General features: G+C 41.9%; 1 protein-coding gene across 2 annotated transcripts in view; it reads left to right on the plus strand.

Annotated features, from left to right (window-relative positions):
* Window positions 1-24183, plus strand: part of LOC311127956 (protein arginine N-methyltransferase 3-like) — a 129950-nt gene that overhangs the window by 37486 nt on the left and 68281 nt on the right. For both annotated transcript variants that reach the window (XM_084159859.1, XM_084159860.1), the window contains exon 10: window positions 759-858. In XM_084159859.1, the coding sequence (XP_084015985.1) occupies window positions 759-858 (100 nt within the window). The remainder of the gene's footprint in view (window positions 1-758; window positions 859-24183) is intronic.

A 24183-nucleotide genomic window follows, 5' to 3' on the forward strand; every position in this document is an offset into this window, starting at 1 on the left:
TTAGCTGTCATGATAATGGAATATGCACAGAGATTGATACCCTGGGTTGCCGGTCAGAAAAGGAAGGATCATTTAAACAGGGTGCACTCTCGTAGTCACCACATCAGTATGGACTCGCATGTATTGTGTATACACACACACCTCATCTGTACACACACATGCTCTGGGCGCACATACACGCACGCGCACACACACACACAGGTCAGGTTGGGTGTTTGTTAACACACCAACCTCTGTGTGAAAGGGCCATTGGGGAGGAGCAATTATGTCCTACTTACCCCAAATGGTTTGGCTTTCGACCAATGTTAGAGTAGTAGGTTGGGTATATTTCGGAACAAATTCACTGTTTGTTGTGCCTCAACTACTGGGACTTTTTACAAATACTTTTGAGAGATAGCCCACTTAATAAGAATAGCTGATCCTTTAACGTCCTAACCTTAGAATATTACACAAAAGCTGTGTGTTGGGAGACCATAGTACAGCTATTGATTTGTTACCATGATTACAACTATTCAATTCTGGAGTACAACTCTTGTTGAGTAGAACACTGCCTGATCCATGGTTTTGGCCTATTTGTTGAAAGCATCACTCCAACACTTCGTTATTGAACATTTCATTTGTTCTTTTTGGATTTAATGTTCTTATCTTAATGTACTTTTTCATTTATCTCTCTGGCTGTAATTTTGGACTATCGCATATTGTCTTGTTTCTTTATTGCAATAAAAATAGAAAGAGTAACACATTTTTTTCCCCCTCAGGTCGAACCAGATGCAGGACAGGGTCACTCTGATAAAGGGCAGGATTGAGGAGGTCAAACTGCCCGTTGAGAAGGTGGACATCATCATCTCAGAATGGATGGTCAGTTCACTGTTCGCACTCATTATTTTAGTTGTTTATTTTAGGTTCAGTTATCACATGAATAATTACAGGTTGTGGTTTAAAAAAATGTGATGGACATGACAATGATACTGTATCTTGTTCGAAAGATTTCCTGAATCGTCTTGAATTTAAATGGAAATGCCCCAAACCCTAACAAATTATATTGTTATTCTAACTGTGCTCTGAACAATATCTCAACATACAGTATCATCAGTAGTAGCAGCAGTGACTATTTTAAACATGGCATGTATAGAATTAGCCCCGGCCATGTCCCCTCCTGAATACTTAACCAGGGAAGGAGAGTTACTTGGAATCGCTCTGAGCACTGATGCCCATTCGTCAGCCAGATCCTCGCCAACGATACGGACGAAGGGGTTGAAAGTTGAATACTCCGCTGAAGTCATCCTTAATTCATGAGCAGGCCGTATCTGTCCCCACTCACGTCCCGCACCAGCTTTCACCAAACCCCCGGGGTCACACGCAGGGGTCACAGAACAGAGCATATCGGTTCGCACGGACGCTCATGCCGTTACCAGGGGAAATAGAAATTCTCTAATGACACTGGCTCACCGAACGCTAATAAATCTGAGAATCCTCCTGTCACTTCTCATCGCCGCAGCGACTTTGGACATTCCTCAAAGAGCGGAGGGCCCCAAAACGCTGCCCTAGGATCTGCCTGTGTAAAGTGGAGAAATGACAGCCCTCGCCGAGTCGTAAATTAACTGAGTCTGCGTTAGACCTTATTGGCGGTAAGTAGAAGTAAGTCTGAGTCCCGACAGCAAGAGACTGATGTAGCCCCATGTCTTACAGTGGTTTAGACCCATCAAGGTCTGTCTTCAAGTTGTCATCAATGGGATTTTAATCAGAATACCAGTCCTTTATAGATGTGATCTGATGTATTTACCAACAGCGTGATAGAAATCACTTATTTTAATACCTCAAGAAGTTGTTCTTGCATCATGACTTTAACTTATCAATTTGTCATATTAGCCAACCACCAGTGTGTAGCACTGTACACCTGAACACATGCCTGGTGTGAGGCTTGACTTTGATGACCTTGTGTAGATGCTTTACTCATAGACTAGAGTGATTTTGGCAGAACCTAGGGCTATGCTGATCCCCATGCCAAGGTGTCAGGCTGTGAACGCTGTAATACATCACTAAACTGGCCCCCTATGCCCCCCAGCCCTGTCCAGCACACAGAGGATACACACACACACACACACACACACACACACAGATGACCAACGCACACTCACGGGTACACGCGCGCACACACACATGCACACACACCCAAAGAGCACAGGGGCGGACAGAGGAGAGCAGTGCCAGCCAAGTACCCTGAGCCTCCTAATGCTTCCAACAGGGGACAGGGAATATGGGTCATACCTCTGCCAACCAGCATAAGGGGTGGTAGGGATATACAGCAGGCACATCACTAAAATTAGACACTTCTAGAGAACATGACTGCTTCTTTTCACTCTTGAAGTGATAGGAGAATATTAAAGGCACGTAACACAGTTTAATTCAGTTTGATTTGGAGTACTTTTTACAAATATTAGACTCGCCATGGAGAAATATCTGTTATCTCTGAGATAATTACATTTGGAAAACAATGGCAAAGAAATCCTCCTTTTAGGTTAAGGGAACATTTGTCATATGCTACTACTCGTACATTTACATTTACATCATTTAGCAGACGCTCTTATCCAGAGCAACTTACAAATTGGTAGTGTGTGATTGAAAATATTGGCACTAGGTGAAGCCTACTCAGTAATACACACATTACGAGTTAACTGGGTGATGCAAAGTGATCCATCCAGTAAGGTCTCTCTACCCCGATGGAGAAGCGACAAGTTCCATCAGCAAATGTCTGAACTTCTGGCAGTCTCCCACTTTCAGACTAGACAATGGGGGGATCACTCGGGCTGGTGATTAATGGGGGTGGGGTGGAGGTGGAGGGGGGGTTCATTTTGTGAAACAAGTCGCCTGTCTACCTAGCCAGAGTTTTATTTGAGAGATGGCCTTTAGCCGTGCCACTGTTGTTTCATAACTCAAAGCATTGATCTGTTCCTCTCTTTCTTCTTTCTTTCTCTGTCCCAAATGGCACTTTATTTCATATATAGTGCACTACTTTTGACTAGGGGCCACAGGGCTTTGATCAGAAGTAGTGCACTATGTAGGGAATAAGGTTCCATTTGGGATGAAGCCAGAGATTAGAGACTTCTGACAGGGGAGGAAGGGCTGAATTACTGAGAAGCTAAATAAAGATTGTCACCTAGAGATCAATCAAGTCTGATGGGTCTAGGTGATTGTTTTCTGATGGGAGGAGTGGGGAGGACTCTCATGAGTGAAGTTGGCTTTTAGAATCAGTTTTGTGGCCTTGATCCCTCATGTTTTAGGTGTAGGGAAATGGTGCTGGAGAGAAACTTTCGGGGCTGAAGTTTTAATATGGAAATCCACATCTGCAGTGCCTTCCAAACTATTCATCCCCCTTGGCGTTTTTCCTATTTTGTTGCATTACAACCTGTAATTTAAATTGATTTTTATTTGGATTTCATGTAATGGACATACACAAAAGAGTCCAAATTGGTGAAGTGAAATTAAAAAAATACTTAGTTAAATAAAGTCCACCTGTGTGCAATCTAAGTGTCACATGATCTGTCACATGATCTCAGTATATATACACCTGTTCTGAAAGGCCCCAGAGTCTTCAACACCACTAAGCAAGGGGCACCACCAAGCAAGCAGCACCATGAAGACCAAGGATCTCTCCAAACAGGTCAGGGACAGAGTTGTGAAGAAGTACAGATCATGTTTGGGTTATAAAAAAATATCCCAAACTTTGAACATCCCACGGAGCACCATTAAATCCATTATAAAAAAATTGAAAGAATATGGCACCACAACAAACCTGCCAAGAGAGGGCTGCCCACCAAAACTCACGGACCAGGCAAGGAGGGCATTAATCAGAGAGGCAACAAAGAGACCAAAGATAACCCTGAAGGAGCTGCAAAGCTCCACAGCGGAGATTGGAGTATCTGTCCATAGGACCACTTTAAGCCGTACACTCCACAGAGCTGGGCTTTACAGAAGAGTGGCCAGAAAGAAGCCATTGCTTAAAGAAAAAAATAAGCAAACACGTTTGGTGTTCGCCAAAAGGCATGTGGGAGACTCCCCAAACATATGGAAGAAGATACTCTGGTCAGATGAGACTAAAATTGAGCTTTTTGGCCATCAAGGAAAACGCTATGTCTGGCGCAAACCCAACAGCTCTCATCACTCCGAGAACACCATCCCCACAGTGAAGAATGGTGGTGGCAGCATCATGCTGTGAGGATGTTTTTCATCGGCAGGGACTGGGAAACTGGTCAGAATTGAAGGAATGATGGATGGCGCTAAATACAGGGAAATTCTTGAGGGAAACCTGTTTCAGTCTTCCAGAGATTTGAGTCTGGGACAGATGTTCACCTTCCAGCAGGACAATCCCAGTGGCTAGATGTGCCAAGCTTATAGAGACATACCCCAAGAGATTTGCAGTTTTAATTGCTGCAAAAGGTGGCTCTACAAAGTATTGACTTTGAGGGGGTGAATAGTTATGCATGCTCAAGTTTTCTGTTGTTTTTGTCTTATTTCTTGTTTGTTTCACAATAAAAAATATTTTCCATCTTCAAAGTGGTAGGCATGATGATGATACAAACCCCCAACAAAATCCATTTAAATTCCAGGTTGTAAGGGAACAAAATAGGAAAAATGCAAAGGGGGATGAATACTTTCGCAAGCCACTGTAGGTCTCTGCAGTGTGAGTGCAAGGCCTAATTCCATTGGTTGGCCTAGGTCACTGGGAAGTGAATAGCAAATGACGGTTAATAGAACATGAAGCAGGGTGAGCTTGACTTGTAAAGAAGGCTTTCAGAAAATCAAAACGTTTCTCCGGAAGGCGGTAGGTACAGTGGGGAAAAAAAATATTTAGTCAGCCACCAATTGTGCAAGTTCTCCCACTTAAAAAGATGAGAGAGGCCTGTAATTTTCATCATAAGTACACGTCAAATATGACAGACAAAATTAGATTTTTTTTTCCAGAAAATCACATTGTAGGATTTTTAATGAATTTATTTGCAAATTATGGTGGAAAATAAGTATTTGGTCAATAACAAAAGTTTCTCAATACTTTGTTATATACCCTTTGTTGGCAATGACACAGGTCAAACGTTTTCTGTAAGTCTTCACAAGGTTTTCACACACTGTTGCTGGTATTTTGGCCCATTCCTCCATGCAGATCTCCTCTAGAGCAGTGATGTTTTGGGGCTGTCGCTGGCCAACACAGACTTTCAACTCCCTCCAAAGATTTTCTATGGGGTTGAGATCTGGAGACTGGCTAGGCCACTCCAGGACCTTGAAATGCTTCTTACGAAGCCACTCCTTCGTTGCCCGGGCGATGTGTTTGGGATCATTGTCATGCTGAAAGACCCAGCCACGTTTCATCTTCAATGCCCTTGCTGATGGAAGGAGGTTTTCACTCAAAATCTCACGATACATGGCCCCATTCATTCTTTCCTTTACACGGATCAGTCGTCCTGGTCCCTTTGCAGAAAAACAGCCCCAAAGCATGATGTTTCCACCCCCATGCTTCACAGTAGGTATGGTGTTCTTTGGATGCAACTCAGCATTCTTTGTCCTCCAATCACGATGAGTTGAGTTTTTACCAAAAAGTTCTATTTTGGTTTCATCTGACCATATGACATTCTCCTAATCCACTTCTGGATCATCCAAATGCACTCTAGCAAACTTCAGACGGGCCTGGACATGTACTGGCTTAAGCAGGGGGACACGTCTGGCACTGCAGGATTTGAGTCCCTGGCGGCGTAGTGTGTTACTGATGGTAGGCTTTGTTACTTTGGTCCCAGCTCTCTGCAGGTCATTCACTAGGTCCCCCTGTGTGGTTCTGGGATTCTTGTGATCATTTTGACCCCACGGGGTGAGATCTTGCGTGGAGCCCCAGATCGAGGGAGATTATCAGTGGTCTTGTATGTCTTCCATTTCCTAATAATTGCTCCCACAGTTGATGTCTTCAAACCAAGCTGCTTACCTATTGCAGATTCAGTCTTCCCAGCCTGGTGCAGGTCTACAATTTTGTTTCTGGTGTCCTTTGACAGCTCTTTGGTCTTGGCCATAGTGGAGTTTGGAGTGTGACTGTTTGAGGTTGTGGACAGGTGTCTTTTATACTGATAGCAAGTTCAAACAGGTGCCATTAATACAGGTAACGAGTGGAGGACAGAGGAGCCTCTTAAAGAAGAAGTTACAGGTCTGTGAGAGCCAGAAATCTTGCTTGTTTGTAGGTGACCAAATACTTATTTTCCACCATAATTTGCAAATAAATTCATTAAAAATACTACAATGTGATTTTCTGGAAAAAAAATTCTCAATTTGTCTGTCATAGTTGACGTGTACCTATGATGAAGATTACAGGCCTCTCTCATCTTTTTAAGTGGGAGAACTTGCACAATTGGTGGCTGACTAAATACTTTTTTCCCCCACTGTAATTGAATTGAGAAAAAGGCACTTTTCATAACCTATGAAGCAAAAGGAAGACATGAAGGACTTTGGCTTAACTGTTGTGCTCTGTAGATTTGACTATTTTAAGGGGATTTTTCTTGAAGTGGGCAAAGTTTGCCTAGACGTCCACTTTGGAGGGCACCAGAGTTCGTTTGGGGAGAGTTCAGCACATGCGGGCGGGCGCACGCACGCACACACACTGACTGTGTGCGGTAGATCTGTGGAGCCAAATTAATGGCAGCCTCTCCCCTCTAGCCTCAATATCAGTAATAGGAGTCTCACCTGCCCAAGTAGAGGACAGCAGTAATCAGTCATCCTGTCGCCCAGTCGGACTGACTGTCACTCACTCACACATGCATAGGCACATACACACATGGTGACACATACACACTCACACAGAGACACACACTTGAAAACACAAACATACGCACATCCACATTCACACACACATGCTGAACATTATTTTGAATTGACCTTAACCAGCTTTAGGTTTTCAAATCAAATCAAGCTTTATTTATACATACAGCACATTTCAGACATGGAATGTAACTTAATGTGCTTCACAGGAAAAATAAATAAACTCTGAAAATAAAAGCTGAAATATTTACTACACAACAAACATAAGATAAAAAACAAAATAATGACAAAAGCAAAGCTAAAAATACGTTTTCAGATATTTTTAAATATGTCCACAAATACTTTCTCTACCTCCAAGACAATGGGTCATAAAAATTGCTCTCAACACTTACTTTAAGTGTGATACCATGTGACATAGCAGGACTAGAAAAGTACTGCTCCCCTCTCTCTTACTCTCTTAACTCTGGACCCAAAGGAGGGAGAAGGACCACCAAATCGAGCAGGCCGACCACAAGCCCTGGACCTTTGCCTTTAATGGCCAGAACTGGTAACTGATAAATTAGGGAAAGGGTAGCTTTAAGAGAATAGTACCTGTAATCCAGTACAGAAATTGGGACGGAAGTGCCCATGCACTAAACAGGATCAGAAGAATAATTAATCTTAGAAGGAAATATACACAATGAGGAAAGTAATCATGCTGTTTTTATGTGGCTGCTATGAAAGTGAACTGTTTGCGTGTGATCAGGGGTGTGTTCATTCTGCCGATTCTGTTGAAAAACATTTCTTAAATGGAAGCTAACCGAACAAAACGGGGATAAAAATAACTGAATTTGTCTAATAGAAACTCTCATTTGCAACTGTTGGACTAATGATTACACCCTAAATCAGCTAGATGCAGGCAAGAGTGTGCAAGGTGGTATTGAATGTGTCACTGTCTGTCACCTTGATTACTCAAAATTCTCTCGACCTGTGCAACTACGTTGTAAACTTTAATTCATAGGCAAGGTTGTAGCAACCTGATGTAGTAGCCTAAACCTATCGATGTAACGTTGAGCTGGGCGAATGGAATATGAATGACAGTCATCCAATATGCTGTAATAGAAATAAGGCCATGCTCATAAAACAAATAATCATCCTCCCTCATCTTAAACGGCACCAACCTCCACTGGTCTGAATGCACTACATCTTTAGTCTAATAATTTTCCCATAATCTCCAAACTGTTCTCTTTTAGCTGCTACCATGGTAATACATATGGTTTCCATATTTATCCTGTAAGAAACATTTCAATTTAGCCCTATCTATAAAGGCCAATTCCTACGAGTGTAGGGGTTAATAGCATTAGTTAATCGCGATTAATCGCAATGAATTTGCTCAAATATGGCCCTAAAGAATTTTCCATTTAAAAAGCAGTGTATTGAGGTAGATGCTTTGATTATAAGGGACGGGAACACAAGATTTTGTTTTGATAGCATTTTCACCATAAACAACACAAAAGCTAGTAATGCTCCCAGTGTTCAAGTAGGCCTACTCCCTCTTATCAATGTTCTTGAAGTTTAACACTTTGCACACAGCACACACACAGCTTTAAGTACTGTTAAAGCTTCAGGCATTCTAAATAATACTGGCTCTAAACAACAACAAATTATTTTGGCTGCCCTTAAGTTTTGCTCTATTATATTTTGTTAACATTACACAATAAATGCATGTTTTATGGCGTAAAGTAATTGTCTCTTGTAGAATTTATTTAACTCGGTGGAACTTGATGTGCACCAGATTCATTTATGTAGAAATGAACTGACCAAATGTTGTTTGTCTTTTTTTTGGGCAGAGCTCATTAGAATAATACCCATCATGCTTTGCAACCGTACATGTTAACAATTATATTTTGGTAATTTAGCAGACACTTTTATCAAGCGCGACTTCAGTCAGTACATTCAACTAAGGTAGCTAAACCTTAGGAGCTGGCAGAGAAGCTCATGGATGAGTAAGAAGCAGATGGGAGCACAAAGCTCCCTACTGAAATCTTCACTATACCATTATTAATTGGAAATAAAACTTTAACATGTAAAGAAGTGCTTTTTTTTCATTTAGTAGTTAGGATGAATGCATCTTAAAGAGCTAGAACTGACACAATTGATTCATTTGGGAGGTACTTGTTCTAATTGAGTTTAAATATATATTTTTTTATTTAACCTTCATTTTGACATGAAATACATATTGAGACCTAGGTCTCTTTTCCAAATGCACCCTGTATAATTAAGCAATAAGGCGAGGGGGTGTTGTATATGGCCAATATACCACAGCTAAGGGCTGTACTTAAGCACGACGCAACACAGAGTGCTATGACACGGCCCTTAGCCGTGGTATACTGGCCAAATATCACAAACCCCTGAGGTCCCTTATTAGAAAATGGTTACCAATGTAATTAGAGCAGTAATAATAAATGTTTTGTCATACCCGTGGTATACGGTCTGATATACCACCACCTTTAGCCAATAAGCATTCAGGGCTCGAACCACCCAGTTTATAATAACATAAAACACATTAAACACAAAATATATACTGAGCAAAAATATGAATGCAACATGCAACAATTTCAACGATTTTACTGAGTTACAGTTAATATAAGAAAATCAGTCAATTAAAATAAATTCATTATACCCTAATCTATGGATTTCACATGACTGGGTAGAGCCAGGCCCAGCCACAAATGGGCTTTATATACAGTGCATTCAGAAAAAACATTGTAGACCTCCACAAGTCTGGGTCATCCTTGGGAGCCATTTCCAAACGCCTGAAGGTACCACGTTCATCTGTACAAACAATAGTACGCAAGTATAAACACCATGGGACCACGCAGCCGTCATACCGCTCAGGAAGGAGACGCTTTCTGTCTCATAGAGATGAACGTACTTTGGTGCGAAAAGTGCAAATAAATCCCAGAACAACAGCAAAGGACCTTGTGAAGATGCTGGAGGAAACAGGTACAAAGTATCTATATCCACAGTAAAACGAGTCCTGTATCGACATAACCTGAAAGGCCGCTCAGCAAGGAAGAAGCCACTGCTCCAAAACCGCCATAAAAAAGCCAGACTACGGTTTGCAACTGCACAGACCTCTGGTCTGATGAAACAAAAATATAACTGTTTGGCCATAATGACCATCGTTATGTTTGGAGGAAAAAGGGGGAGCTTGCAAGCCGAAGAACACCATCCCAACCGTGAAGCACGGGGGTGGCAGCATCATGCTGTGGAGGTGTTGCAGGAGGGACTGGTGCACTTCACAAAATAGATGGCATCATGAGGAAGGAAAATTATGTGGATATATTGAAGCAACATCTCAAGACATCAGTCAGGAAGTTAAAGCTTGGTCGCAAATGGGTCTTCCAAATGGATAATGACCCCAAGCATACTTCCAAAGTTGTGGCAAAATGGCTTAAGGACAACAAAGTCAAGGTATTGGAGTGGCCATCACAAAGCCCTGACCTCAATCCTATAGAACATTTGTGGGCTGAATTGAAAAATCGTGTGCGAGCAAGGAGGCCTACAAACCTGACTCAGTTACACCAGCTCTGTCATTAGGAATGGGCCAAAATTCACCCAACTTATTGTGGGAAGCTTGTGGAAGGCTACCCGAAACGTTTGACCCAAGTGAAACAATTTAAAGGCAATGCTACCAAATACTAATTGAGTGTATGTAAACTTCTGACCCACTGGGAATGTGATGAAAGAAATAAAAGCTGAAATAAATCATTCTCTCTACTATTATTCTGACATTCTTAAAATAAAGTGGTGATCCTAACCTAAGACAGGGAATTTTTACTAGGATTAAATGTCAGGAATTGTGAAAAACTGAGTTTAAATGTATTTGGCTAAGGTGTATGTAAACTTCCGACTTCAACTGTATCAGGGGCGTAGGCAATACATTATTATTTTTAAAATACTCCTCGGCACCCCCACCCAGGCCCACCCACCAACAAATTTCTGGCTACGCCCCTGGTATACTTAATACAATACAAAATGCTTGTACCCTCCATAAAAACCAACAAAGTACTGTTTTAGTTTTTATACTGAACAAAAATACAAATGCAACATGTTTCATGAGCTGAAATAAACAACCCCAGAAATGCACAAAAAGCTTACAGTGGGGAAAAAAAGTATTTAGTCAGCCACCAATTGTGCAAGTTCTCCCACTTAAAAAGATGAGAGAGGCCTGTAATTTTCATCATAGGTTCACGTCAACTATGACAGACAAAATGAGAAAAAAAAATCCAGAAAATCACACTGTAAGATTTTTAATGAATTTATTTGCAAATTATGGTGGAAAATAAGTATTTGGTCACCTACAAACAAGCAAGATTTCTGGCTCTCACAGACCTGTAACTTATTCTTTAAGAGGCTCCTCTGTCCTCCACTCGTTACCTGTATTAATGGCACCTGTTTGAACTTGTTATCAGTATAAAAGACACCTGTCCACAACCTCAAACAGTCAAACTCCAAACTCCACTATGGCCAAGACCAAAGAGCTGTCAAAGGACACAAGAAACAAAATTATAGACCTGCACCAGGCTGGGAAGACTGAATCTGCAATAGGTAAGCAGCTTGGTTTGAAGACATCAACTGTGGGAGCAATTATTAGGAAATGGAAGACATACAAGACCACTGATAATCTCCCTCGATCTGGGGCTCCACGCAAGATCTCACCCCGTGGGGTCAAAATGATCACAAGAACGGTGAGCAAAAATCCCAGAACCACACAGGGGGACGTAGTGTATGACCTGCAGAGAGCTGGGACCAAAGTAACAAAGCCTACCATCAGTAACACACTACGCCGCCAGGGACTCAAATCCTGCAGTGCCAGACGTGTCCCCCTGCTTAAGCCAGTACATGTCCAGACCCGTCTGAAGTTAGCTAGAGTGCATTTGGATGATCCAGAAGAGGATTGGGAGAATGTCATATGGTCAGATGAAACCAAAATAGAACTTTTTGGTAAAAACTCAACTCGTCGTGTTTGGAGGACAAAGAATGCTGAGTTGCATCCGAAGAACACCATACCTACTGTGAAGCATGGGGGTGGAAACATCATGCTTTGGGGCTGTTTTTCTGCAAAGGGACCAGGACGACTGATCCGTGTAAAGGAAAGAATGAATGGGGCCATGTATCGTGAGATTTTGAGTGAAAACCTCCTTCCATCAGCAAGGGCATTGAAGATGAAACGTGGCTGGGTCTTTCAGCATGACAATGATCCCAAACACACCGCCCGGGCAACGAAGGAGTGGCTTCGTAAGAAGCATTTCAAGGTCCTGGAGTGGCCTAGCCAGATCTCAACCCCATAGAAAATCTTTGGAGGGAGTTGAAAGTCCGTGTTGCCCAGCGACAGCCCCAAAACATCACTGCTCTAGAGGAGATCTGCATGGAGGAATGGGCCAAAATACCAGCAAACAGTGTGTGAAAAGCTTGTGAAGACTTACAGAAAACGTTTGACCTGTGTCATTGCCAACAAAGGGTATATAACAAAGTATTGAGAAACTTTTGTTATTGACCAAATACTTATTTTCCACCATAATTTGCAAATAAATTAATTAAAAATCCTACAATGTGATTTTCTGTGAAAAAAATTCTCATTTTGTCTGTCATAGTTGACGTGTACCTATGATGAAAATTACAGGCCTCTCTCATCTTTTTAAGTGGGAGAACTTGCGCAATTGGTGGCTGACTAAATATTTTTTTTCCCCACTGTATTTCTCTCAAATTGTGTGTACAAATTAGTTTACGTCCCTGTTATTGAGCATTTCTCCTTTGCCAAGATAATCCATCCACCAGACAGGTGTGGCATGTCAAGAAGTTGATTAAACAGCACTTCTTGTGCTGGGGACAATAAAAGGCCACTCTAAAATGTGCAGTTTTGTCACACAACACAATGCCACAGATGTCTCAAGTTTTGAGGGATTGTGCAATTGGCATGCTGACTGCAGGAATGTCCATCAGCTGTTGCCAGAGAATGTTAATTTATCTACCATAAGCCGCCTCCAACGTCGTTTTATAGAATTTGGCAGTACGTCCAACCAGCCTCACAACCGCGGAGCACATGTAACCACGCCAGCCTCCACATTCAGCTTATTCACCTGCGGGATTGTCTGAGCTCAGACACCCAGTCAGCTGATGAAACTGTGGTTTCGCACAACCGAATAATTTCTGCACAAACTGTCAGAAACCATCTCAAGGAAGCTCATCTGCGTGCTCGTCGTCCTCACCAGAGTCTTGACCTGACTGCAGTTCGGCGTCGTAACCGACTTTAGTGGGCAAATGCTCACCTTCGATGGCCACTGACACGCTGGAGAAGTGTGCTCTTCACGGATGAATCCCGGTTTCAACTGTACCGTCAGATGGCAGACAGCGAGATCCTAAGGCCCATTGTCGCGCCATTCATCTGCTGTCATCACGTCATGTTTCAGCATGATAATGCACAGCCCCATGTCGCAAGGATTTGTACACAATTCCTGGAAGCTGAAAATGACCCAGTTCTCCCATGGCCTGCATACTCACCAGACATATCACTCATTGAGCATGTTTGGGATGCTCTGGATTGACGTGTACAACATCATGTTCCAGTTCCTGCCAATATCCAGCATCTTCGCACAGCCATTGAAGAGGAGTGGGACAACAATCCACAGGCCACAATCAACAGCCTGATCAACTCTATGCGACGGAGATGTGTCACGCTGCATGAGGCAAATGGTGGTCACACCAGATACTGACTGGTTTTCTAATCCATGCTCCTACTTTTTTTAAAAGGTGTCTGTGACCAACATAGATTAGGGTCTAATTAATTTGTTTCAATTGACTGATTTCCTTATTTTAACTAACTCAGTAAAATGTTTGAAATTGTTGCATGTTTCGTTTATATTTTTGTTCAGTGTAATTCAGATTAGAGATATGCTGGTATCAGTAGTATTCCCCTCACACACCCCCAGTGCAGAGATGTGGAGATGGCTCCTGTGTTTCTGTGTTTTGCTAATAAACAGTGTGTGTGTGTATATGAGTGGGGCGTAGTGGGGTCGGATTTTGAGTCACGCTGTCGTCCCAACGCATCATGGGAGATAAAGGGAGGCGTAACTCTCCTTCCGGACATTTCTCTTCCTCTCCGTCTCTCTCCCTCCCCCTCCCTCTCCTTCAGGTGAGGCAGTGTCCCGTGAAATTGGGCTCTAAATTACGAGGTCGGGGTACGTTGCTAGAGCGTTTTAACAACGACCTGGTCCTGAGCGAAGGACAGACCAGGAGTAATACAGTCAGCCAGTCAGTAGATAGGGACTTTGGTTCTGGAGTGGAAAATAATGGGTTACTTTTGGGCAGGGGGGAAGAATGTAGGCCCTAAAACTACTTTGAATTAGGGGGGAATCTTCATCATCATCATTTAAGTTCATGCATGGGCCATGAGATGGTGGCGATTGTAGTCGGAGCGAGTTGTAAATTAGAGCTGGCTTCTTGTTTGTCTCCCTCCCTTTCTTATCTTCTCCCCTCTTTCTGCTGAAAGGTTGTCTTCATTTGAATAATAATCTCTCTGAATTATTATGCAGCGGGCCGAAGCCATCTCGCTCGCTCTCTCTCTCCCTCTCTCTACACTTCTCTACTACACCTCTCCTCATCTTCCTCCTTTCCATCTCCCAAGGAGGTTCTGGCCCTAGCCCATTTCCCGAGCTCCTACCCTATTGGTATGCACAGATCTGAAAGGACTGGATTGGTGTAAGCAATATGGGGATTGCTCCACTTTGCCCTCCCTGAGGCCATATTGCTTTCACCTATCCACCTCTTTACTGTTTGAAGATCTGTAAAAGACTGGATGAAAGCAATATGGCCTCATGGAGGGCAAGGGTGAGTAATCCCCATATTATTTACTGCTATACAGTAAAGGAGCTAGGGGTTGAGGTGGAACCGAGGAGGAGTTAGGCCTATAGGAAGAGTTGCAGGTTGGCTGGGTTAAAAAGCCATTTGTCAGCAGTGCACACCAGTCAGAATGAAGCCAACAAGATGTGGACAAAAACTCAATTTCAGCAATAATGGAATAATACCCGGGCTAACTCAATTTCATTAATAATGGAATAATACCCGGGCTAATGTGCTGTGTAGTGGAGCTGAACACAGGGCCACGCCAGGGTCAGACCTTCCCCTCGACACAGGGGCTTCTGAGTAGCACGGGACGTGGAGAGTACTCCACGACAAATCATTGTAAATTGTTCGAATCCAAGTGTGGGAAGGAAAGAGGGTTATAAAATTACAATTAGTAACCCCCTCCCACTCTTCATGAATATGCTGATTTCTTATATTTTTGGTAGATTATTTTCTGCCTTTAAATATTTTGTCAAGATTTGCCATGGTGCTGTAATGGCAGCGTAGTCTGAGAGCTCCTGTAAATATTGTACATATTTAGTTGACTTAAGTGTTTTTTAATTATTATTAGGTGTGCATGCAAAGTAATGCACTACTCTAGATTTCTTACATACTCATATTATTTGATTTCTTCCACTCGTTCTAGCGATTAAAAAACTAAAGATATTAACACGAAACCAACTTCCAAATGTGCAGACTGCCACAACTTAGTTGCTTGAGAAAATATTTGTTATAGCATTTACTGTATACTTTTTGTACTACAACAATATTTAAAAGGAAAAAAGTACATTTCCTGAAGAAAATATGGTGTGCTTGCTAGCTTGTGAAGGACAGATTGATAGGATCGGATAGCCTGAACATGTGAAGTTGGTTTAGTGTCTCTAGCTTGAGTTGTTCAAGAGTTACTGTGGGTGAGTTATTTATGCTAATTTATATAGTTATAGTTTATCTAATTTTTTAAGAATTTGAAGTTAGGATAGCCTGAACATGTGAAAGTTGGTTTGGTGTCTCTAGCTTGAACGGTCCAGGGTTACTGTTGATGAGTTAATTTATGCAAATGTTTATAGTTCTAGTTTATCAACATTTTGAAGTTAGGATAGCCTGAACATGTGAAAGTTGGTTTGGTGTCTAACTTTAACGGTTCAAGAGTTACTGTTGTGGAGTTAATTTATGCAAATGTTTATAGTTATAGTTGATAAAAGCTTTTAAGAATTGGAAGTTAGGATAGCCTGAACATGTGAAAGTTGGTTTGGTGTCTCTAGCTTGAACGGTTCAAGAGTTACTGGTGAGTTAATTTATGCAAATGTCTATAGTTATAGTTGATAAAGATTTTGAAGTTAGGATAGCCTGAACGTGTGAAAGTTGGTTTGGTGTCCCGAGCTTGAACGGTTCAAGAGCTGCTGTTGGTGGGTTATTTTATGCAAATCTATGCAGATTTATATACTTATAGCTGATAAAGATTGTAAGGAATTTGAAGTTAGGATAGCCTGAACATGTGAAAGTTGATTTGGTGTCTCTAGCTTGAATGGTTCAAGAGTTATTACTGTATTTTATGCATATTTATGCAAATGTCTATACAGTAGTTATAGTTAATAAAGATTTTAAAGGATTTGAAGTTGGGATGGCCTGAATGTTTTAAAATTGGTATTGTAGTTTTAATTGGCCACGGAACAGGTCTATTTTGAAAAGCTACACCTGTATTCCTATGGTTCTCATTTAAACACATGTTAATTTATGGAAATGTAAAATCGTTATAGTTATAAAAGTATACATAGTATAAAAAATCCTTTGACAAACAATCTAAGTTGGGACAGTCTGAACATCTCAACGTTAGTTTGGAGATGATAGCTTAAACGGTGATAGGTCTAGAATGTTTTATGTTTTTTACCATTGAAATTGTTGCATGTTGCATTTTATATTTTTGCTCAGTATAGATAGCGTGCATTCAGATTTTTGATAATATTTATAATGTTTTAATTATAACCATTTACAAATTGCATGAATTAACATGGGTTTGAATTGGAACCACAGTAATTATTTACCTTTATTTAATCAGGGAGTCATCATCTTTTACAAGGGAGCCCTGTTTATACAATTTCATAAAATGCATCAAAAATAAAATATTATATAACATTTACATTTTAGTAATTTAGCAGACGCTCTTATCCAGAGCAACTTAAAGTTAGTGAGTGCATACATTTTTGTTTTTCATACTGGCCCCCCGTGGGAATCAAACCCACAACCCTGGCGTTGCAAGCGCCATGCTCTACCAACTGAGCTACACCGGGGCCCAATAAAACCAATAAAATACAGCAGAACACATATTGCACAGACAAATAGAAATATACACAATATACAAAACACAGTCAACTAAAAAAAAGACAATACAGTAGTAGCTACATATAATAGTCCTACTTCAGTTAAGCTATAAGCTAACTTTAAAACATTCAGGCTATCCTAACTCCAAATGATTTAAGATATTTATCAACTGTAACTATAGAAATTGGCGTAATATGACTCACCAACAGTAACTTAATAACCGTAAACGCTAGAGACTCCAAACCAACTTTCTCACGTTCAGGCTATCCCTAACTTCAAATTCTTAAAAATGTTTATCAGTTATAACTATAGACATTTGCATAATTAGCATGAAATAACATACCAACAGTAACTCTTGAACCGTTCAAGCTAGAGGCACCAAACCAACTTTCTCATGTTCAGGCTTTTAGCACTGCACCAAATACCCTTGGTTCAGACTCCAACTTATCCTTACACCTCTGAAGACTCTAGTTACTTCCATGCCAGTCGGAGGTTCTTCTGAATGAAAACACTCATAAGTTGGTTTCTATAATAATAATAATAATATGCCATTTAGCAGACGCTTTTATCCAAAGCGACTTACAGTCATGCATGCATACATTTTTGTGTATGGTTTCTCTACTGATTGTAGGATAAGGGGTGTTAATTTATAGTATTAAATAAGACAAATATGTGAGAACAATATTTTTTGTGAACAAATGTTTCATTTTGGCGTTATAATAGTGTAGTAGCATGGAAAATCGTTGTGGAATTGTGTTGCAGCTCAAGTCGACTACAAAATCCACAATGCAGTGCTCTCTCTATTGGCAGGCTGGCTAGCTAGCAAATTGAGCTGCACACAATAATACCAAAATACAATATCAGCATGTAACGTAGCTAGTTAGCTGTAAAATCCTTAAACAAACTGCACTATCAATTTAGGAGTCTACAATCTCACCATTTTCAACCTGCTGATCGATGTGCCTCACAGAGTGGAGTCTTACATTCACAACCGCAGATATACTTTTGAGGAGATTGGAAGCATTGCCCATGCTATGTCAATGGGCCGCGCGGTGCATTCTGGGCGATTCTGGGACAAGGAGCGCTCGCCTTCAAAAAACCAACAAACAGTACAACAATACAAGTATTTTCTGAGATGTGAGATAATTAACTTGCTATCTGTAGTATCGTATTGCTTTGGAATCGTAACATTACATATTTTCGTGGAAAATAGGCCCGTTTCTCGACATATACACTGACTTTGGGTGTGTTCGTAAATTCAATCTGGAGTGCTAGAGTGCGCTCTAGGTGTTCGTAAATTCAGAGTGTTATCAGAGCATTTGCAGTGGGGAAAAAAGGTATTTAGTCAGCCACCAATTGTGCAAGTTCTCCCACTTAAAAAGATGAGAGAGACCTGTAATTTTCATCATAGGTACACGTCAACTATAACATGACAAATTGAGAGAGAAAAAATCCAGAAAATCACATTGTAGGATTATTTATGAATTTATTAGCAAATTATGGTGGAAAATAAGTATTTGGTCACCTACAAACAAGCAAGATTTCTGGCTCTCACAGACCTGTAACTTCTTCTTTAAGAGGCTCCTCTGTCCTCCACTCGTTACCTGTATTAATGGCACCTGTTTGAACTTGTTATCAGTATAAAAGACACCTGTCCACAACCTCAAACAGTCACACTCCAAACTCCACTAGGGCCAAGACCAAAGAGCTGTCAAAGGACACCAGAATCAAAATTGTAGACCTGCACCAGGCTGGGAAGACTGAATCTGCAATAGGTAAGCAGCTTGGTTTGAAGAAATCAACTGTGGGAGCAATTATTAGGAAATGGAAGACATACAAGACCACTGAGATCTGCATGGAGGAATGGGCCAAAATACCAGCAACAGTGTGTGAAAACCTTGTGAAGACTTACAGAAAACGTTTGACCTGTGTCACAACAAAGGGTATATAACAAAGTATTGAGAAACTTTTGTTATTGACCAAATACTTATTTTCCACCATAATTTGCAAATAAATTCATTAAAAATCCTACAATGTGATTTTCTGGATTAGTTGTCTGTCATAGTTGACGTGTACCTATGATGAAAATTACATACCTCTCTCATCTTTTTAAGTGGGAGAACTTGCACAATTGGTGGCTGACTAAATACTTTTTTTCCCCACTGTAGCTCTCCGAGCGTTCAGAGCGCACATTGGACGCTCTGGCCGAGGAGTAGGGTTGATCTGAGCATTCTGACCTCACAATGGCAGTCAAGCACCCAAGGTAACTGGCTAACGTTGGCTAGCTTGCTAGCTACTTCCAGACACCTCACTCTGACCATTTTATTCACCCTAGCAGAGCTGGTTAGGCTGTTTTCATGTTATCCAGAGTGTTGGTGACTGTAACTGGCAACAATTTAATTACTCTTTTTTGCCGACGTTTACTGACACCGTCCATATTCAATGGGTGTTGAGCGCTCGTAAATTCATCAGTTATTCTGCGCTCTAGCACACTCAGACGAGAGTGCTCTGAAATCGGAGTAGATAACCAGAGTGAATTTACAAATCACTCTTTGAGAAGGGATTGCTTGACAATTAGCTTAGCAACCACGTGACGCAGCATGACAACGTGAACGCGATTGGTCGACAGTCTGCTTGGTGGGGCGTTATACGTTCCTTCAGTCACTGGATTCCTATCTCCTTTCGATAATATCTCTAACAACAGCACCATGCAATGCACCCTGGACTAAAGAGGCAGACAAATAGGAAAATGTGCTAGATCCTCTGTTAAATTGCAAATTTCGAGGTAGGAATATCGCACAAATATGATCAATGGTTCATTCAACAGAAGACATCCTCCTGAGTTGACAGCCATTATTGAAATCTTGACATATATGATAGACGTTTTTGCGATCTAAAAGTCATGTTCCTATTAACTTCCAGTGTAGTGAGAACGACATTATCACAGTGCTACATTATACAGGCCGGATTTATGCCTGCTTGAAAGCCAATAAATCAGATACACATGAAAACGTGAAATGACCCAGGGAATCGATAGAACGTCACTCAGAGATGCACAAAAACAATATAACATTCAAAATGGTGAACCTTTCCTTACTTTGCCAATGTGTCCAGCCTGAGACATGCCATCTAGTTATCCTTACACTCACACCACACCATTGTTACAGCCCCCCTTCTCCCATTTCACATGCTGTTGTGCAAAAGGAATAGAGAACAGGTGGAAATGATAGGCAATTAGCAAGACACCCCCAATAAAGGACTGGTTTTGCAGGTGGTTACCACAGACCACTTCTCAGTTCCTATGCTTCCTGGCTGATGTTTTGGTCACTTTTGAATGCTGGCGGTGCTTTCACTCTAGTGGTAGCATGAGACGGAGTCTACAACCCACACAAGTGGCTCAGGTAGTGCAGCTCATCCAGGATGGTACATCAATGCGAGCTGTGGCAAGAAGGTTTGCTGTGTCTGTCAGCGTAGTGTCCAGAGCATGGAGGCGCTACCAGGAGACAGGCCAGTACATCAGGAGACGTGGAGGAGGCCGTAGGAGGGCAACAACCCAGCAGCAGGACTGCTACCTCCGCCTTTGTGCAAGGAGGAGCAGGAGGAGCACTGCCAGAGCCCTGCAAAATGACCTACAGCAGGCCACAAATGTGCATGTGTCTGCTCAAACGGTCAGAAACATTTACATTACATTTACATTTTAGTCATTTAGCAGACGCTCTTATCCAGAGCGACTTACAGGAGCAATTAGGGTTAAGTGCCTTGCTCAAGGGCACATTTACGTCATTTAGCAGACGCTCTTATCCAGAGCGACTACAAATTGGTGCATTCACCCTATAGCCAGTGGGATAACCACTTTACAATTATACTTTTTTTTTTTTTTTTTTTTTGGGGGGGGGACAGACTCCATGAGGGTGGTATGAGGGCCCGACGTCCACAAGTGGGGGTTGTGCTTACAGCCCAACACCGTGCAGGACGTTTGGCATTTGCCAGAGAACACCAAGATTGGCAAATTCGCCACTGGCGCCCTGTGCTCTTCACAGATGAAAGCAGGTTCACACTGAGCACGTGACAGAGTCTGGAGACGCCGTGGAGAACGTTCTGCTGCCTGCAACATCTTCCAGCATGACCGGTTTGGCGGTGGGTCAGTCATGGTGTGGGGTGGCATTTCTTTGGGGGGCCGCACAGCCCTCCATATGCTCACTAGAGGTAGCCTGACTGCCATTAGGTACCGAGATGAGATCCTCAGACCCCTTTTGATACCATATGCTGGTGCGGTTGGCCCTGGGTTCCTCCTAATGCAAGACAATGCTAGACCTCATGTGGCTGGAGTGTGTCAGCAGTTCCTGCAAGAGGAAGGCATTGATGCTATGGACTGGCCCGCCCGTTCCCCAGACCTGAATCCAATTGAACACATATGGGACATCATGTCTCGCTCCATCCACCAACGCCACGTTTCACCACAAACTGTCCAGGAGTTGGCGGATGCATTAGTCCAGGTCTGGGAGGAGATCCCTCAGGAGACCATCCGCCACCTCATCAGGAGCATGCCCAGGCGTTGTAGGGAGTTCATACAGGCACGTGGAGGCCACACACACTACTGAGCCTAATTTTGACTTGTTTTAAGGACATTACATCAAAGTTGGATCAGCCATTAGTGTGGTTTTCCACTTTAATTTTGAGGGTGACTCCAAATCCAGACCTCCATGGGTTGATAAATTTGATTTCCATTGATAATTTTTGTGTGATTTTGTTGTCAGCACATTCAACTATGTAAAGAAAAAAAGTATTTAATAAGATTATTTAATTCATTCAGATCTAGGATGTGTTATTTTAGTGTTCCCTTTATTTTTTTGAGCAGTGTATGTTAGTAAGTCAATTTCTTTATTGGACTAGCAAATTCACTTTCAAAATCTTCCTTGTTCCACTCTCCAGCTGTGTAGCTTGCACTCAGCTGACTGACCAGCAATGGTGTTGTGCGGACTCTTCTTCCTGAGACATGACAAAGAAAAAACATGAAATTAGGTTTATTCATGATATTCGCACCACTATCATGTAACATATTTGAGAAGGCTGTCCCTTCAAACATGACATAAGAATTTTCAGTGGGAAGCTCCTTCACATGACTGACCAAAGCCTGTGGAATAGAGACAAAATGTTATTCTGCCTAATATACAGAAGGTACTCAACATTGAAATCTCCAGGTTACAAAGCATTGAAATTAATTGTACAAAGCTCATCTTTTCAGAACCGAGTACTGCATTTACAAATGTATGGATTGGTTCACATTTATAAACGAACCCGTCTCTGGTTCGTTTAAGGTATCTGATGCTCCTCTCTTTCCGTCCAGACTGAGTAAACAAAGCATTAAGATTAAGCTTTTTCTATGGTGTAGACTTACCAGGTGAACACTATGATCCCTTATTGATGTAAATCCACTTCTTTCAGTGTAGATGAAGGGGAGGAGATATCAATATTAGGAAGGTGTTCCTAATGTTTGGTATACTCATTCTTTGTTGGAGAAGATAAAGTCAGTGTGGTGTATTAGCAATGAAAGTCAACTGGTGGTTTTAATAGAATCACACAACTTAAACCATTTACATTTCTCACTACTGTCAGTCTATTGCTTGTTACAGTGGGGAGAACAAGTATTTGATACACTGCCGATTTTGCAGGTTTTCCTACTTACAAAGCATGTAGAGGTCTGTAATTTTTATCATAGGTACACTTCCACTGTGAGAGACGGAATCTAAAACAAAAATCCAGAAAATCACATTGTAGGATTTTTAAGTAAATAATTTGCATTTTATTGCATGACATAAGTATTTGATCACCTACCAACCAGTAAGAATTCCGGCTCTCACAGACCTGTTAGTTTTTCTTTAAGAAGTCCTCCTGTTCTCCACTCATTACCTCTATTAACTGCACCTGTTTGAACTCGTAACCTGTATAAAAGACACCTGTCCACACACTCAATCAAACAGACTCCAACCTCTCCACAATGGCCAAGACCAGAGAGCTGTGTAAGGACATCAGGGATAAAATTGTAGACCTGCACAAGGCTGGGATGGGCTACAGGACAATAGGCAAGCAGCTTGGTGAGAAGGCAACAACTGTTGGCGCAATTATTAGAAAATGGAAGAAGTTCAAGATGACGGTCAATCACCCTCGGTCTGGGGCTCCATGCAAGATCTCACCTCGTGGGGCATCAATGATCATGAGGAAGGTGAGGGATCAGCCCAGAACTACACGGCAGGACCTGGTCAATGACCTGAAGAGAGCTGGGACCACAGTCTCAAAGAAAACCATTAGTAACACACTATGCCGTCATGGATTAAAATCCTGCAGCGCATGCAAGGTCCCCCTGCTTAAGCCAGCGCATGTCCAGGCCTGTCTGAAGTTTGCCAATGACCATCTGGATGATCCAGAGGAGGAATGGGAGAAGGTCATGTGGTCTGATGAGACAAAAATAGAGCTTTTTGGAGGAAGAAGAGGGATGAGTACAACCCCAGGAACACCATCCCAACCGTGAAGCATGGAGGTGGAAACATAATTATTTGGGGATGCTTTTCTGCAAAGGGGACAGGACGACTGCACCGTATTGAGGGGAGGATGGATGGGGCCATGTATCGCGAGATCTTGGCCAACAACCTCCTTCCCTCAGTAAGAGCATTGAAGATGGGTCGTGGCTGGGTCTTCCAGCATGACAACGACCCGAAACACACAGCCAGGGCAACTAAGGAGTGGCTCCGTAAGAAGCATCTCAAGGTCCTGGAGTGGCCTAGCCAGTCTCCAGACCTGAACCCAATAGAAAATGTTTGGAGGGAGCTGAAACTCCGTATTGCCCAGCGACAGCCCCGAAACCTGAAGGATCTGGAGAAGGTCTGTATGGAGGAGTGGGCCAAAATCCCTGCTGCAGTGTGTGCAAACCTGGTCAAGACCTACAGGAAACGTATGATCTCTGTAATTGCAAACAAAGGTTTCTGTACCAAATATTAAGTTCTGCTTTTCTGATGTATCAAATACTTATGTCATACAATAAAATGCAAATTAATTACTTAAAAATCATACAATGTGATTTTCTGGACTTTTGTTTTAGATTCCGTCTCTCACAGTTGAAGTGTACCTATGATAAAAATTAAAGACCTCTACATGCTTTGTAAGTAGGAAAACCTGCAGAATCGGCAG

This window comes from Coregonus lavaretus, assembly GCF_964263955.1.
Source record: "Coregonus lavaretus genome assembly, chromosome: 4".
Taxonomy (NCBI): Eukaryota; Metazoa; Chordata; class Actinopteri; order Salmoniformes; family Salmonidae; genus Coregonus; species Coregonus lavaretus.